We start from the raw sequence: 17213 nt of genomic DNA, 5'->3' as shown, positions 1-17213 counted from the left end.
GGTAAGAGGTTCAATCCCTAGCATTGAGTGGGAGAAAATAAATAAATAAGCCAACAAACCTGAAGAGCACAAAGCAACAGTTTGGTAATTAACATTCTGGTAAAGTAATTTTCTCAATCTTAACTTTGTATCAATCACTTGCTTCCTCTGGTAGCACAATGAGTTCAATAGCAACTGTGAATTAGATCTTGAAACATATTAACAAAGTAAAGTGAGACAATACTATAACAGTTTACTACTGCAACACACAGTACATTTTTATTATGGGTAATCTATTTGAAATATGTTCCAAATGCAGAAATTTTAAACAAAAGGAAATTCTCTTTGGTACCCAAAAAGAAAAAAAAATGGCGAGAGGCTAGCAAGATGGCTTAGTGCTTAGAACCGTTCAATCCCAGAGACCAATACAATAGAAGAACTGATTTCTGCTAACTGTACCACTGTGCTCCACCCTTTTGAAATGCCCCGCACCCCAGTAAATGTACTAAGACAAAATGGCTGAGATACTGTTTTAAGCTAGTGTGTACATTAATATTCCTATAATACTCAATAGCAAAAGAAATTTTGAGGCTTCAACAATACTGTTCATATGAACAGCAAATTCATTCTCTAAATATGGAAACGAGAAAGCAAAGATAAATATTTAATGTAACAAATATATGTGTGAGACACAATCCTAGTAGCTTTAAATATTCTATTTACAACTGCAGAGATTAAGCATTACCCTCCCAATTATACCGATGAGGAAACTTAACCAAGGCTAGGTTAGATTAGCTTCATAAAATGATCTCACAACTAGTAAAAGAAAGTAGTCTCCTGTATTTTCATCAGGCCTTCCCTGCAAAGAATTCATGAGAACTAAAAATATCACTGCACAAATTACCAATTAATTATCAAGTTTGGGGAAATATGCTAGGGAATGTATGCTATAGGAACTTAATGGAGAAGCTGAGGGAACTAATCTTCCAAAGCTATGTACTATGTTTTAAAAAATCCATAACCAGATTCCTTCTTAATCCAAATGAATGAATCTATTTTACTTTTGTATCTACTTGCAATATTTTGAGAATGTGGCAGATTCCTAAGGTACTTCTGTGACCCTGAAGAAATAGCCTATCAGCCAAAGCTCAGATTGTTTTTTTCAGAACCAATGTTTATTCTAGAACAAGTAAATCTTAGAAATGGGGTATTCTGTAGCTATACCTAGTATAGAACACAGGGTCCATTAAAGTCATATTTTCCTAGACCAAAAAAGCAGAGTGGCACTTGAAAAGACAGGCACACTATCAAAATCTGAAGCAATTATAAGAAAATTCCCTAAAATATAGCTAAAGATACAAACTTTTAAGAGAATGCCATTTCTTCAGCTAAATGTGTAGCTACATGAACCCTACTGATTCAAGTATTATAAGAAAGGTATTCCACCTTGAGTTCAGCTTTTAATGACTCAATGCTCTTGGAATCAATGCCATTTCAATTTAAGGGGTTTCTTTGGCTGGGGAATGGGGGTTCACACCTTTGATCCTAGCTCTTGGGAGGCGGAGACAGGTGGATCTCTGTGAGCTCAAGGCAAGCCTTTCTGATCCCAGCACTTGGGAGGCAGAGACAGGTGGATCTCTGTCAGTTCAAGGCAAGCCTTTTCTAGTGAGTACCAGAACAGCCAGGGCTACAAAGAGAGAGACAGAGACAGAGAGACCCTGTCTCACGAAAATAACCTTAGGGGTGGGATATGTGTGTGTGCCTATTCATTCATGCTAGAAATCCTTTTTTCTTCTTCGGAAACGCATCTTATCATTTAGAAAGCCTTGTTGTTTCGGATGATACCTCTTCACCTCACCTCTAACTAGTTTAGTAGACTTGCTCTCTTAGGACCCATTTCACAGAAGCCACAACAGTCAGACCCAATTTTGTTTCTCTATAAAAGCAATTTCAGACAACAGTGACAATCTCTTGCACATAATAACCACAAGAAGAAAAAACTTCTCACAAATAGGGATGGAGCGTGGGGAGGGGGATTAACAACACCATGACGTCCCCATAGGGATCACCAGCGACCAAGGCTGTGACAGTCATTCAACTTTCTTGCTAATTTCCCCACTGTGTTTTTTTTCTAGCAGTACAGGCACGACGTGCTGTTTTCCTTTTGGTGTGTGTGACAATTCCCCGGAGCGGGGCTATCAGCCCCGGGCATCTGCGCCAGGCCCCGGAGAACAGTTCCGCGAATGGCCCCTGCTCCAGCCTGGCCTGACTATGGCTGCTTTCCCCCACCGTCCTCCCTGGACCTCCAGGGCTCGCAAGAGCAGCAGCTGCAGCAGGGACGCTCGGGGAACCTGTCCCCAGCTCCCCCGCTAGGCCTCAAGGGGTTGGCGCTGCACATGGCCCCCAGCGAAGCGGCGGGCACCGCGCGGTGGAGGCGACCGGAGGGCTCGCCTCAGAACCCGACGGCCCCTGGCGGGCGGGAGGGGAGGAACGCCGTCTCCTCAGCGCTTAGCTCCCTGCCAGCCTCACTCTGCCGCTCCGTTAGCGCTACCGGTCGGCGGGCGGGGGAGGGGAGCCAGCGCGTTATTCCCGGGGCGCCGCGGGGGAGGGGACGGCATCTCTTACCCGCGTTACTGAGGAGAAGGAGCAGGAGGAGGTGGCGGGAGCGCGGCGCAGCGGGGCGACGGCGGGGCCGGCTGGTTGCAAGGAAGAGTCTCACGGAAGGGAATTAACCCCATCACCAGCCCGGACACCGGCTCCAGCGGCAGCCGCGGCGGCAGAATCCCGCCCCTTCCCACCACGCATTGGCCCCGCCTCTCCGTCGCGTTGACGGAAACCAGCCTACCTCATACGCTAAATGAGCATTGAGTGACAGACGTATTATCCAATCATCGTTTGAAAACTGACTTTCGCTCCACCCCATTATCACTGCGGGGCAGCAGGAGAACGGGACTAAGTCTATCTCCACCCACAAAAGAAAAAGAACCAATCCCTGGCAAGTTCTCGTCCTTGAAGGACGCAAGGGACAACCAATAATAAAGCAAGGAGGACAGCCATTTTGCCCACTTGTAAAAGAGCCACCTTTTCCCACGAGTAGGAGCCTGAGGTGGGCGAGTTCCGGGCGATTTTAGTCACTGAAGATATGGAAGACAACTATATTTCTTCAGGGAATGATTGTAGAGCTTTTTAAGACTTAATGGATAATTTTGTCGTTCATATGGGGAGACGAGAGGAAAGCTTTAAGGATGTGGCTCCGCCCCTTAGCGATAACGGGTTCTAGGCTGAACACCTGGTTTCTCCAGTCTTAGTGGTGAAGGCAGGGCTACTGAGCACTTTGGCTCGTGCGACTACAGTTCCCAAGAAGCTTTGCGACGTCTGTTTCCTCATTTTGTTTCCGGTAGCGTTTTATGGGAATTGTAGTTCTTGACAGGTTACCGTGCAACCTCCTTGTCTAGATGAGTAAGAAGAAAGTTATGAATAATTTGGAGTTGAGAATGAAATCGCAAGGTTCTAGTCAGGTCTTTTCGCTTCAGTGAAGGAGCGAGTATATAAGAGGGTTGGGAGTTTTCTCAAGACATTACAGTGTTTCAGAGTGCTGGTCTTTGAACTCTCCCACTTCTAGACGATACGTTTAGCGTCACTTCCGCTTAGCTGAGGACTCTTGCAAAAAGCTTGGCGGGAGTTGAAGATTACGAAGCTAGTGCTGCAGTTTTGGCGGTCTGTGTAGGGCAAGAGATGGAAAATTGATTGTACTTTTATTGCGCTTAAAGAAGAGTGGGTAAGAGTCGGGCGTGGTAGCTGATGCCTGTAACATCCGGAAGCTGAAAAGTCGTCGCGAGTTCTCAGCTTGGGCTACAGTGAGTTTTAATATAGCTGGGACTACAGAATTGAGCTTGACTAAATAATCCACCCCCCGCTCTGCTCCCTCCCCCTAAAAAATCCACCCAGTAATCTGAACTGGCATGGGTGTAATTCCCGAGCCCATAATGTAAATTTCTACTTTGCTTTTTAGTCTTGCGCACCCAGTGTTTCTTATCAGATCTTCTCACTAGTAGATTGCACCTCTTTTGAGTTTGTACAGGATGCTTTAACTTGCCTTTAGCCACTGTAAAAGTGAAGCAGTATGGGTTCATGTCCTCAGTTTGACTGGAAGGACTTGGAATTTCTGAGCAAATCCTCCCATTTATACAGTCTCCAGAAGTTGCCTTTGAAGGAAGAAAGCTCAGGGTCGTTAGAATATTGGAATGGTCCTGTTCCCAGTCTTTGAGTAACCCATCCATCAAATTAAGTGGAGACTAAGTGACACCTGCAGTACTCCAATAGCAAAAAGGCTTCAGAATTCAAAAACTAGTAAAGATTGATCACCTCAAGTCCGATGCCTCTCAAAGTCTCTTTCATCATTTTTATGGAGACTTCGACTTACAAATTTTCTCGTCAATATTTATTGAACACTTACAGTAGTGGTGAATATACCAGGTTAAACAGTGCACAGAAAGGTAAGTTTTTGTTTAAAAGGAGTTAGGAAGATTAAACAAAATTTATGTTACTTGGTCTTTTTAATATCTCCCTAAATTTAGCATCTTCATAGTCATGTTTTCTGTGTTGCTTTGGCTTCCTCTTTGCTTTCTACTTTTAGAATAAAAAAGCATGGCTTTCTATTTTCATTATTTTTACTGGAGTATTAAGTTTGTGTTCAGAACTGATAGGGTGTTAACACACCCCGTGGATGAGAGCCCTAAGTAGTGCAATCCTAGAAACAGAAATACATCTGTGACTTCCAAACAGACAAAGCAGTCTTACTTTTTCTCTTTGTTTGTTTTTAAAGAAAATAAATGTCTTTGCTTTTCAATGTAATACTTTTATTTGTGCGTGTGTGCACATGTGTGTGCGCATTCGAAAGTGAGCTAGACATCTCCTGCACAATATGCATTTTATTCAGAAGGTACCATTGAGCTGCATTTCCATCTAGGACTTAGGGTTTCCAGTGATAATTTAGCATTCTCCATAAGTGCTTAGTTGGGATTTTTTCATAAACCCTTCCAGAGTAAATCAAGCCAGTATGTAGTAATAATGACAATCGTATTTCTGAATATTTTATCTGAGCCACAAAAAGAGCTAAGTGTGTTTAGTAGTTTTCCTGTGTCACATCTGTTTTACTTTTTGAGTACTGGAGACAAACTGAGGACCTTGCACTTGCTAGATATGTGCTTTATCACTGTGTTCCATCCTCAGCATTAGTATTGTTTAACAGTTGAAGAAACCGAGGCTCAGCAAGTAAAATAAAACTTTAAAGTCTGATCCCTCACTCAAGGCAGTCTGGAGCTGAGATACATATCCAAGTCTGTTTTATTTTTTTCAACCCCAAACCATTGCTTCTCAAATGTTTATGAATCTCACAAAATTCAGCCTTCCTCTGCCAGGGGAATGCTGGGATTAAAGACTGTCACCACCATGCCCAGCAGAAAGCTGTTACTTTTTGTTCTGCTTTATTTCAAGCTCAGTGGGTTGATCATGACAATTACTGTCATTGTTTATGCTATATGTTTCTTGTTAATGGCTATTTATAGATTCCAGTTAGTAACAGTTTTTGTTACTGTAATGAAAATATATAACAAAAATGACAAAATCTACCATCTTAAGCATTTTTAAAAGATTTATTTACTATTATATTTATATGAGTACACTGTAGCTGTCTTCAGACACACCAGAAGAAGGCATCAGATCCCATTACAGAAGGTTGTGAGCCACCATGTGGTTGCTGGGAATTGAACTCAGGACTTCTGGAAGAGCAGTCAGTGCTTTTAACCGCTGACTGGTCTCTCTAGCCCCCATCTTAAGCATTCTTAAGTGTGGACTTTACAGTGCATTAACTCTTTGTACCTTGTACAATACAACTGTAAAATGTCTTGCTTACACAGCTAAAATTTCTGTTTCACTCTTCTCCAACTCCTTGCAAACATCATTCGGCCTTCTGTTTCGAAGAGCTTATATCTCATGGAAAGGAGGGGGATCCTGCTGCGTTTGAAATTTTTTGACAAGCATATTTTATGTAATGTCTCCAGAGCTCAGTCGTGTAGGAAGGACTGAGTCCCTGGCAATTGCATATCACATTTTATAAATTAAATTCATCGGTTGGTAGCATTTAGGTTGCTTTCCCCTCTTGGCTTTTGTGACTAGTGCTGCAGTGAGTATGGGAGTGCAAATCCTTCGTTTCTGTGTATGTACAAACACTGTGGATGTGAGGGTCAGAGCCTAACCTGTGGCAGTCAGTTTTCTCTTCCTGTCACATGGGATTGGAGAACACTTAGGTCATTGGCCTTGGCTGCAGGAGCTTTTATCCACTGAGTCATCTACTACTTTTGGGTTTAGCCACAGAGTCTCAGTAATTCCTAAGTTATTCTCCAGAAGGAATATTTCCACTTTCTTTACTGTAGCACTGTATGAGCAAACCCACTTCCTGTGTGCATGTATGTGCTGCGTGTGTGTTTGTATGTGGTCTGCAGCTGCACTCCCGTGTGTGGGTGCATATAAAGACCAGAATTTCACTCTGGGGTATCTTCCTCCATCTCTTCCACACTGTACTTTTTTGAGAGACTCACTCACTGAACCTGAAGCTTCCCAGTTAGTTAGACTGGCTAGCCTGGGAGCTGCCAAGACCCTATTGTCTTTGACCCCCACACCCCACTGCAGTGCTTGGATTACAGTTTAATTTTGTATGGGTTCTCTGGAGGTCAGAATTCAGGTCCTCAGACTTGTAGAGCAAACATGGTACCCACTGAGCTTTGTCTTCAGCCCCCTTCTATCTCTTTATTTTAGCCATTCTGATTGTAAAGTGATGACTCATTAGTTTGTATTCATTTGTATCCCACAGGAGCTGAACATGTTTTACATGTATATTGCCTGTTGGTGTCTAGTTTCTTTTGAGTAGTTTGTTGCTGTCTTAACATCACAATTTTAAATACTTAAAAATTGCATGGTGGTGCATGCCTTCAGTTCCCAGCACTTGGAAGGCAGAGGCAGATGGATCAGAGTTTGAGGCTAGCCTGGTCTACAGAGCAAGTTCCAGGACAGGCAGGACTACACAGAGAAACCCTCTCTCAAAAAACTGAAGAGAAAAGTAGAAAGAAACATAAAACAAAGAAAGAAGGAAAGACAGACAGACAGACTTCAGTTTTTTCAGGTTATCATATATTTTGGGACTCTTTACTCGGATTTAAATTTTTATTTTTGAACTTTATTCCAAGAAATGTTTACATCTAACAGTCTTCTTTTGTAATGTCTGTCTGTGATGTCAAAAGTAGTTTCCACTCCAGTGTTCAAAAAAAAAAAATCATTACATTTTCCATATTTCATAACAGAAAAGGAACATGACTACTAGGTGTAGTAGAGGAGAAAGTTTATTATTGATAAAAGGGCAGGGTCATCTAGGAGAGTCCAGAGTGGACATAACCTGACTGAGCTTCACTATGTGGAGAGAGGGAACCAATTACAGTAGCCAAGAGGGCAAAGGTACAGAAGAGGCTGGTATCCAAAAGGGCTGGATTGTATAAGGAAGAACTGGGGAAAAGGCAGCCCAGTCCCTGGTCTGGAGAGTTTAGGATAGAGGGCAGGGTATGTCAGCCATAACCTATAACAGGTAGGGACTGAGGTATGCTGGGAGAACCTGGGTGCTAGGTCCACTTTGATATGTTAAATAGGTACCTCATTTGTCCAGGGTTTAAAACCTAATACAGATAACAGTATTCTGTGGTTCAGCAAGATAGTGTAGTGGATAAAGGCACCTGCTTGCTGCCAAGACTGAAGACCTGGGTTTAGTCCCCAGAACTTACATGGTGGAAAGATAATTAAGTTCCCTGATCTCAACACTGATGCTTTAGTACTTTCAAAGACTCGTAGAACCCCCATAGGATAAGTAAATGTTAAAACAACAACATATGCTTTGTAAGTTGCTTTGAGAATTTGGCTGGTACACCCCTGCCTCTACCCTGAGCTCCCCAGCCCAGGGGACTGGGTTTCTCTTCCTGGGTCTTGGCCTCCTAACTTCTGCTCCTAGTTCCTCTCTCCCTTCCCCCTCTTTCCCCTTCTCACATGGCTCAGGGTCATGACCACTCTGGACTCTCCCACATGTCTGTTACAAACTTTGTCCTCCACCATATCTAGGAGCACTCGTGTCCTTTCCTTTTTATTTTTTTTTTTATTCACTCAGCTGCCTTCCAACAAATATTTTATCATTATCCTGAAAACAGTTATCCATGGAATAAAAGGTGTTTTTGCTTTTAAAGTAATTGATATTTGATACAGCAGCTTAGGAAACCTTGTGATAAAGCCAGTCAGAAAATATTATGTAATTCTGTTTATTGTAATCACTATACTATTTGATAATATTAAATTTTGATACTAAAACATTCCAATTTATTAAATTTAGGCTTTAGTTTGACCTCGTAGTATAGCTAGATCTGGGCTGGAGAGTAACTTAGCTGTTTAGAGCACTGGCTCTCATCTTATTCACGCTGTGAAATGCACAAACTCCTGTGCTATAATTAGAATGTAGCATATACTTTGTGGCTTCTACATGCATAGCACTGTACTAGTCCCCTGATTTCTGCCTTGCTCCATCTCATAAATTCTAGTTGCACACTAGTTCAGCACTAATACTGTGTGTGCTCTGGTCACAATTATATCCTCTCATCCCTAGTTCCCGTCCTGCCCTCTGGACTTGAAAACTTACTGGTTTTTATTGATCGATTGGTTGATTTTTTTTTTTTAATTTTTTTGTTTTTTGAGACAGGGTTTCTCTGTTTGGCCCTGGCTGTCCTAAAAGATCACCTTGCTTTTGCCTTCACCTATGGAGTGCTGGAATTAAAGGCGTATGCACCACCACACCTAGCCAGTCCTTTGGAGTTTTAAAGAGACAATATTGAGTACTCAGTGTCAGGCACTCCTGGGTGTGCAACATTAGTAAGCAAAACAGACAGAACTCTTTGAGTTGTTGGCTTCTAGGCCAGCCTGGTTGACCTAGTCAGACCCTGTATTAAAAGAAAAAAAAAGACTAAGAAAATATGATACTCAGTGGCAGAGTGCCTGTTTAGCATGCACAAGGAAGGCCCTTTCACAAAAAAGCAAAATCCCCAATAAGCCTTTATGAAGCTTATGTCCACGTCAAGATAAACAGAATAAACAGCCAAAAAATTAAATTATATAGTACTTTGTAAACTGATAGGTGTTATTAGGGAGAAAAAAAAGTGAGGCAGGGTAGAGATCTGGGGAGCTAGAATTTCAAATACTTTGGGTAAGTGACATTTATTGATACAATGACCATTTAGAAGGTGTGAAGGACATTGGGAAAGCAGATGTGCAGGCTTCTGGAGGAAGAATGCTATTCTGACAGATGCCCACCTTTGAGACCTGAAAGGGCAAGACTTTAGCACAATAAAAGTGGGTAGGTGACAAAGAGGTAAAGACAGTTGGGGTGGGAACTGTAGTCTAAGAGGTGGAAAGCCAGCGGAGGGCCTGAGACCTCAGTAAAAGAGGAACTGCTGAGGAGCTCAGAAATGATGGGGTCCAGTGGTGGTTTCCAAAGTACCTTGCAGCCTGTTGTAGTTAAGGGAGAATTAAGGAAAAGGTGGACATGGCAAATACCAGTTAAATTGTTCCAGGAATTCTGACTAGAGACAGTGGTGGCAAGTAGATCTGTAAAGGATTGGTGGGGCTCTGGATACAGTGGGAATGTCTAGAGGCACAGGCATTGCTGATAGGTGGATGTGCAGTTTGAGGCAGAGCGGACTGTGAGTACCAGTGTGGACGAAGTGGGTAAGGCTGTGAGTGAAGCAGACATCAGGGGAGAGCTAGAATCCCACTCTGGCAGGTGGGAATAAATGCCTAGTTAGGTATGTGAGTCTGAAGTTTAGAAGAGCTCCTCATGTGTAGATGTAGAAGTTGACAGAGAACTAATATTAAAAACTAACATTACGTGAGAGTAAGATCACGTCTAAAACTAAAGCTACAGGAACTGAGCCCTGGTTCATTCTGCCATCAAAAGGTGATGAGGACTGAGGTGTAGACTGAGAAGAACTGACCAGTGGTGGAATGAGAACCATGAGGATTCTATGTTCTGATATGTTCAGGTGAAAGTATCATGAAATGAGGAGGGCGGGGCAATAAGAGGGTCACTAAGATGACCCAGATGTCTTTCCCAGGGGCTGCCCTTGCCTCCCATGCCAGTGTTCTCTTGTATATACCGAACTTCCTCCAAGGACATTCTTTGATCCCTTATGCTTTGGCTACTAAGTTTATCGTTCAGGCTTTAATTTTAATATATGTGCATATATTAAATAATATGCACATATGTTAAAATTATATAAAGGACACAGATTCTTTTAAATGTATGTGTACATATATTCTATACACATATACATACACACATTTATAAAAGTATGTATATATGTGTGTGTGTATAATCCCCCAGATCTACAAGTCTCTGTTCTATCCCACCTTAATATCAAGCAATTCCCTGTAGAAGATTTTCAGGAGAGCACCTGTGGTTACTATTCTATAGCCAGAGTCTACTATATGTATACATACACTGAGATTCATAATTCGGGATGCATAACACTATGGAATTCAAAAGGTTGGGGTTAATTAAGCATTTTTAACTGCTGCTCTCTTTAGGGCAAATATTCTGACTATTAAAAGCAGCTGTTTTTACTGTGATTTAGCCACAAAGCAAAATGTACCAGCCTGGCAAGTTTCCTGTGGTGAGAAGGGAGAAAAGCCCCACACGTTTGGGCTCACTTCTGCCTTGTTTTGGCTATATGGTCTGGGTGTTTCACTTTTCAGGATCTTATCATCATGACTTTTAGTATTCTCTTGTGTACCATTTCCCCCTCACCCAACCTTTGAGACAAATTAACACCATGTAGCCCTAGTTGGCCTGGAACTTACTGCATGGGCCAGGCCGGTCTTCTTGCAGAGATCTTGTCTGCCTCTGCCTCCTGAGTGGACACCACTATGCCCAGTGCAAGTTTTACCTGTGAAGAGAATTATTCAAAAGTGAATTCTACTAAATCTATCTTTCACCAGATTTTCTAGACAATAGCTATTGTTTTGATTGCTTTATATTATGTGTTAGTGCATAATACAGTTCCAAAGAAAACTTTGTGTAGTCGGGGTTTTCCTTTTTAACATGGGCCTGGGGATCACAAGTTATCAGGCGTGTGCAGCAAGCACTTATACCTACTGAGACATCTCTACAAAGAATTTTTATAGCACCTAAACCATACATTCTTATTTATTTATTTTTTTTGAGAAGGAATTGTAGCTCAGTAGTAGTGCACTTTTTGTTAAGTCCTGGACTTACTCTACAGCACCATAACCAATGGGAAAAAAGGTTCCAAGAGCTTAAACGTCAACTTTGTAAAAATCCAGTTGATACGTGATTTTCTTTGTTTGAAATGGGTATGGCTATATTATGTTTCAAAATGAAGTAGAGGAGCTGTTTTCAACAGTGAATTATGTTAACACTTTGGACTTAGTGCCTTTGGGTTTCTTAGCAGCCTACTCAGGGGAACATGAGTTAACTAGTCTAAAGGGAGATTTACATATATGCAAGGTGTGAAGAATGTAATTGTCAGGCATGTGGGATTCTGCAATGTGGATGATCATGGCTTCCTTACCCTTTTGTTGTTCCTGGATTTCAGCTCACTATGCCTACAGCTGGTAAGAAGACGAAGTCTCCTACTCCTCGGATTTCTGGTTTGACAAGCGAATCATATACACAGCTGGAATTTTTACCAGACAAGCTTAGAACAAAACTGCTTCCGTTCCAAAAAGATGGCATCCTGTTCGCCCTCAGAAGAGATGGCAGGTATGGTACTTTGATAAGGCATGCTAAAAGTTACTGAAAAGTGTGTTAAAAGTCAAGCTCTGCCTGATCCAGTCTTTTCATTTATCACAAATTTTCTGTAGTCAAATCGATTGTAATGTTAGAGATGCTATCCATAAGCTGTAATTGACTTATACTTCAGGTAGAAATGCATTGTACAATGCTGTACTTTAGTTGCATTTTACTTTTTTTATGCCCTTGCTGTACATATGTGTCAGAGTGTACTTGTTGAGGTCAGCTTGCCAGAATAAGTTCTCTCTCACCACCATGTGAGTTCTTGGGCTCAGACTCAGGTCTTCTGGTATCACTTTTATTGTTTTTTGAGACTGGGTCTCTCTACATTGCCCTTGCTGTCCTGGAACTCACTATGCAGACCAAGCTGGCCTCAGAACCTCAGAGTTCCTCCTGAGTGCCAAGACTAAAGGTGTTCCACCATGCCATGCTTCAGGGATCTGAAGTCTTAGAACAATTTAGTCCTCTCAAGATTTCACACTGACAGTTTTCTTGACTATATACTATTCCCCATACATACATCCCTGTTGCATTTTATTCCTTTTTTATTCTTGAATTTAGAGTAGCAACCATCTGTTGTTTCTCCTCCTTGCATGCTTTACTTCTTCATCACTGTATATATTAACCCTTCCCGTGCCGCTGGGACAGAAGACCTGACCAAAGCAAAATGAGGGAAGGCTCAGTTTGGGTCTCAGTGTAAGAGACACTGTCCATCATGGTGGGAAAGCATAGAAGGGGAAGGGGCAGCTGGTTGAGGAGTTAACAGGGAGGAGCCCGCCCACCAGCCTACTTCCTTCAGCTAGAGCCCGCCCACCTCAGCAAGCTCCACCACCTCCCAGTGCCACACCATTGGAACATTTGAGCCCAGGGGAACATTTCATACTTGAACTGTTACAATTTATGTGATATTCTCTTTCAAATCAGGCCACTATGTGGTTTCTATGTTTTTATGGATTGTGTTCTTTTGATCCCCATAGTTTTATGTAACATGTTTTCTCCACCAGTTTTATGAAAAACTTGAAACGTAAAACAACACTGAACAAAGACTGAGTGTCACCCTATAGTCCTGTCACCAGTCTCTGATGAACTTCGTTTTCTGTCTGTCCTTCGGTCTTTTCTTTACATCAACCCATCTTATTTATTTTGAAATCATCTTGGGAAATGGCTGCTATTTTTATATACACCTGCATACCTACATGTATGGAGGGTTAAGTATAGATTATATTTGTTGAACTTTTTTTTTCTAAAGACAGGGTTTCTTTGTGTAGCATTCACTGTCCTGGAATGAGCTCCGCAGACCAGGCTAGGCTCTAACTCAGAGATTCACCATCTTCGCCTCCCGGGTGCCAGGATTAAAGGCCTGTGCTCCTACTGCCAAACATGTCTAACTTCTCCATTTGTTTATTCTGTGTGTGCTTGTACCAACTATTGCACTTGTGGGGGCAGATTCACTCCATCTTGCAGGTTCCAGTGACAGAACTGAGGATGTCAGCTACCTTTATTTGCTGAGCCACCTCACCACCCCAATCTGGCTTTTTGTTTATTTCTGTCTTGATTGTTGTTGTTTTGTTTTATTGCTATATGGGGTCTCACTGTGTGACCCTGATGAACCTTGAGTTCACAGAGATCTGCCTGCCTTTGCCCCTTTGTCTCTCCTGAGATTAAAGGCATGTGTCAAGCATGCCCAGCCCAGTTGTGCAGTCTCTGTTCTTGGACTTCATAGTAATGGGATGACACAGTATGTGCCATTTGTGTAAGACTTCTTTTATTCATTATAATCTTACTGAGATTTCAATGTAATCTTCTTTACATATTACTAGCTCATATTGTGTGCATTTGTACTTATAAGTAAAAACTAAGACTACTGATACCTATATTCTCCCCATTTTCCCTTGCTTAGTCAGGGTTTCTATTCCTGCACAAAACAGTATGACCAAGAAGCAAGTTTGGGAGGAAAAGGTTTATTCAGCTTACACTCCCACACTATGGTTCATCACCAAAGGAAGTCAGGACTGGAACCAGAAACCATGAAGGAGTGCTGCTTACTGGCTTGCTTCCCTTGGCTTACTCAGCCTGCTTTCTTATAGAACCCAGGTCTACCAGCCCAGGGATGGCACCGCCCACAATGGGCTGGGCCCTCCCCCCTTGATCACTAGTTGATAAAATGCCTTACAGCTGGATCTCATGGAGGCATTTCCTCAACTGAGGCTCCTTTCTCTGTGAGAACTCCAGCTTGTGTTAAGTTGACACATGAAACCAGCCAGTACAATCTTCTTTGGAGATATGTTTTGTTTTTAAGAGGTAGACTACTCTGAATTCACAATGTCTGTGTTCAGGTTCCTGAAAGTTTCAGTCAAAATGCCACTGGAAGCTGCCAGCCACATAATGGCATTTGGCTTCTCTAGTTAGTTTGCCATTATTTCTTAGTGCTTCTCTTCGAGAGTGAGTGTATCAGAGTCTACACAGGGCTTAGGTCCAAGCCACTTACTGTCTATGGTCCTGAGTGTGCTTCCGTAACATTTGTCCTTCAGCTTTATCAACTAGAAAATGTGTATTTTATCTCCCATTACTGCAATATAGAATGATTCTCTTGGAGTGCTCAACCAGTGCCTACTCCCTTTTAATTTCCAAATACTTGTCCTTAGACTGCTAACCATTCCTAGCAAAATATGAGTTTGTGCAATAAAATGGGAAAATACGAACTGAACTGTTCACAGGTTAAATTTTATCCGTTCTGGGCGTATGGAGGTACGTACCTGTAGTTTCAGCACTTTCGAACCATGTAAGTCAGCAGTGCATAGGTAGACCCTGTCTCAAAAACAAAAATGAACAAACAGCACAAGTAAATAAAACATGGGTCTTTCTTCATTTTGGAGGTAGAACGATTTTTTCATCTTGTAATTAGGACTGTCCTTTTGTTGTTGCTGTTAGAATATGCTGTTAGTAGCTGAAAAATTTTCAGTTGTATTACTTACCAAGTGAACGAGTCTGCAATCTTGGTGTAATCCATTCTCTGAGTATGTCTTGGTTTCCTTTTATTCATCTCATTTTGGATCTTTGAACATGGAAAAGCTGTCGTTAGTGTTGGTGGTGCTGATTCCAGGAGGCTCTCAGGCAGTGCCGCTCCTTTCTCTCCTATCCTCTCTTTTCCGTCATTCCAGCATTCCTTCCTTTATCTTTTTACTCTGTCCTGTTTCTGTTACTTAGCTTACACTGTGTGCTAGATGATGGGGGTTTTGTTGTTGTTGTTTTTGGGTTTGTTTTGTTGGATTTTGTTTTTTGTTTTTTGGTTTTTTTTTTTTTTTTAAACAGGATTTTTCCACATAGCCTTTGCTTTCCCGAAGTGCTCTACGTTGATCAGGATGGCCTCAAACTCACAGACTTCCCCTACTTCTCCCGCCTGAGTGCTGGGATTACAGGCATGTGCTACACCATGCCTGGCTGGAGAACAGCAATTTTTAGTTTTCTCTCATAGTTCTAATCTGCTATTCAATTCAAACCTCTTCAATTTTGAAAAGTAGTTTTTCTTATTGATCTATAGCATACACATGGAATGGTGTGTGTGTATATATATATATATATATATATATATATATATATATATATATATATATATATATATATATGAGAGAGAGAGAGAGAGAGAGAGAGAGAGAGAGACCATATAGGTAAAGCTTGAGGAATTGTCAGTGTAGCCATCTTTTATGAACCATGCGTGGTGGCACACCCAAGCAGCTCACGTACAAGGATCGTGAGGTTCAGAACCACTTGGGATGCATACTGACACCATCTTTCACTAAAAGTGAGAAACTGGTGTCTGCTGGCCTTCTAATCCCTGCTTCCCTTCTCTTCAGAGGGGCACTGTCCTCACTCCTGACGCCATAGATTTCTGGTTTCCATTCAACTGTAGTCAGGTATGTCCAGCTTTTTAAATGAAAAAAGACATATTCAGTTTTACCTGTTTCATCTTACTTACGCACATGAGTGTTTTACCTTCATGTGTACCACTTGCATGCCAGGTTCCCTCGGAGGTCAGAAGAGGACTTCAGATCCCCTGGGACTAAACTCACTTAAAGTTTTAAGCTACTATGTGGGTGTGAGGAACCAAGCCTGGGTCCTCTGCAAGAACAAGTGCTCTTAGCCACTGAGCTATCTTTCTCCGACCAACGGGCCCAGGTTTTTCTTGGTGATGCCTTACTGTTACCTAAAAAGGTGACACTCTAGAAGTATGCATTTAAATAACAATAGCAATTGCACAATGTACCCTCCCCTCAAATTTGCGTTATTTTTTAAACAAGTTTATGATTTTACACGGATCTGCATTTATAGTTATCCTAGATGCATGTAGCTGTAGGTTGGACATACATGATACGTATTCTTTTACATGTAATACTACTTCCATTTAACATTGTTGTGAGAATAACCCTCATTCTTACATGTGCCCGTAATTTATAAATTCTTGCCTTATAAAATCTCATTGTGTGACTACAACAAAACATGTTCACTGTACTTGTGATGGTCATTTGCTTATTTCTGGGTTTCAACGTCTTATCAGTAGTAATTCTTACACAAAGACATATACATTTATCTTACATTCATCTCAGAAAGAGTTACCGGAGCATAAGAAATATACATTCTTCTTTACTAGATACCATTTGTGTGGCTTCCTAGAGTATCATAAAAACGTACCACTACTAAAGCAGTTAACAAAAATGTGAGAGGTTAAAAAAACAAAAACAAAAACAACCCTCTCAATTCTAGAAGTGAGTAGTTCAAAATTAAGTTGATGTTTTCTGATGGATGTAAAGAAAGGAACTATTTCAGGCCTGTCTTAACCTTTTCCCTATTTTTAAAACTTTTTTTTTTTTTTTTTTTTTTTTTTTTTTTTTTGTGGGTATGCTTACTGTGGCACACACGTGCAGGTCAAAAGACAACTTATGGGAATTGGTTCTCTTTTTTTAACATGCAGGTCCTGGGGATCAAATACAGGTATTAACATTTTCTCAGTATAGCTTTCCACTCTACCATCCTAATGATACTTCCTCAGCAGAATAAATTCTTATTTTTTTAAGTTGCATATATTTATTTTCTGGTGTACAGTGTACATATGTGGAGGTTAGCGGACACCTTCTGAGGGTCCTTTCTTTCCTTCTGCCATGGGATACCTGGGCATCAAACTTAGCTCTGGCTCGGTAGACACTGCTTTTACGAATTCATCTGTTTCTTAACACACTTTTCTCTCCCCCTTTCCTAAATTTAAAAAATTATATTTTTATATTTTACTCTCTCTCTCTCTCTCTCTCTCTCTCTCTGTGTGTGTGTGTGTGTGTGTGTGTGTGTG

General features: G+C 41.4%; 1 protein-coding gene across 1 annotated transcript in view; it reads left to right on the top strand.

Moving 5' to 3' along the window:
• The first annotated feature begins 3716 nt into the window (after positions 1 to 3716).
• ZRANB3 (zinc finger RANBP2-type containing 3) overlaps positions 3717 to 17213 on the top strand; it is a 132920-nt gene continuing 119423 nt past the window's right edge. Inside the window, 2 exon segments of the mRNA XM_080917623.1 lie at positions 3717 to 3836; positions 11676 to 11842. Of these exon segments, the coding sequence (XP_080773749.1) occupies positions 11682 to 11842 (161 nt within the window). The 5' untranslated portion in view covers positions 3717 to 3836; positions 11676 to 11681.

The sequence above is a fragment of the Micromys minutus genome (assembly GCF_963924665.1).
Source record: "Micromys minutus genome assembly, chromosome: 6".
Classification (NCBI taxonomy): domain Eukaryota; kingdom Metazoa; phylum Chordata; class Mammalia; order Rodentia; family Muridae; genus Micromys; species Micromys minutus.
The sequence above is the reverse complement of the archived record's forward strand: the minus strand, read 5'-3'. Positions and strand labels throughout refer to the sequence as shown.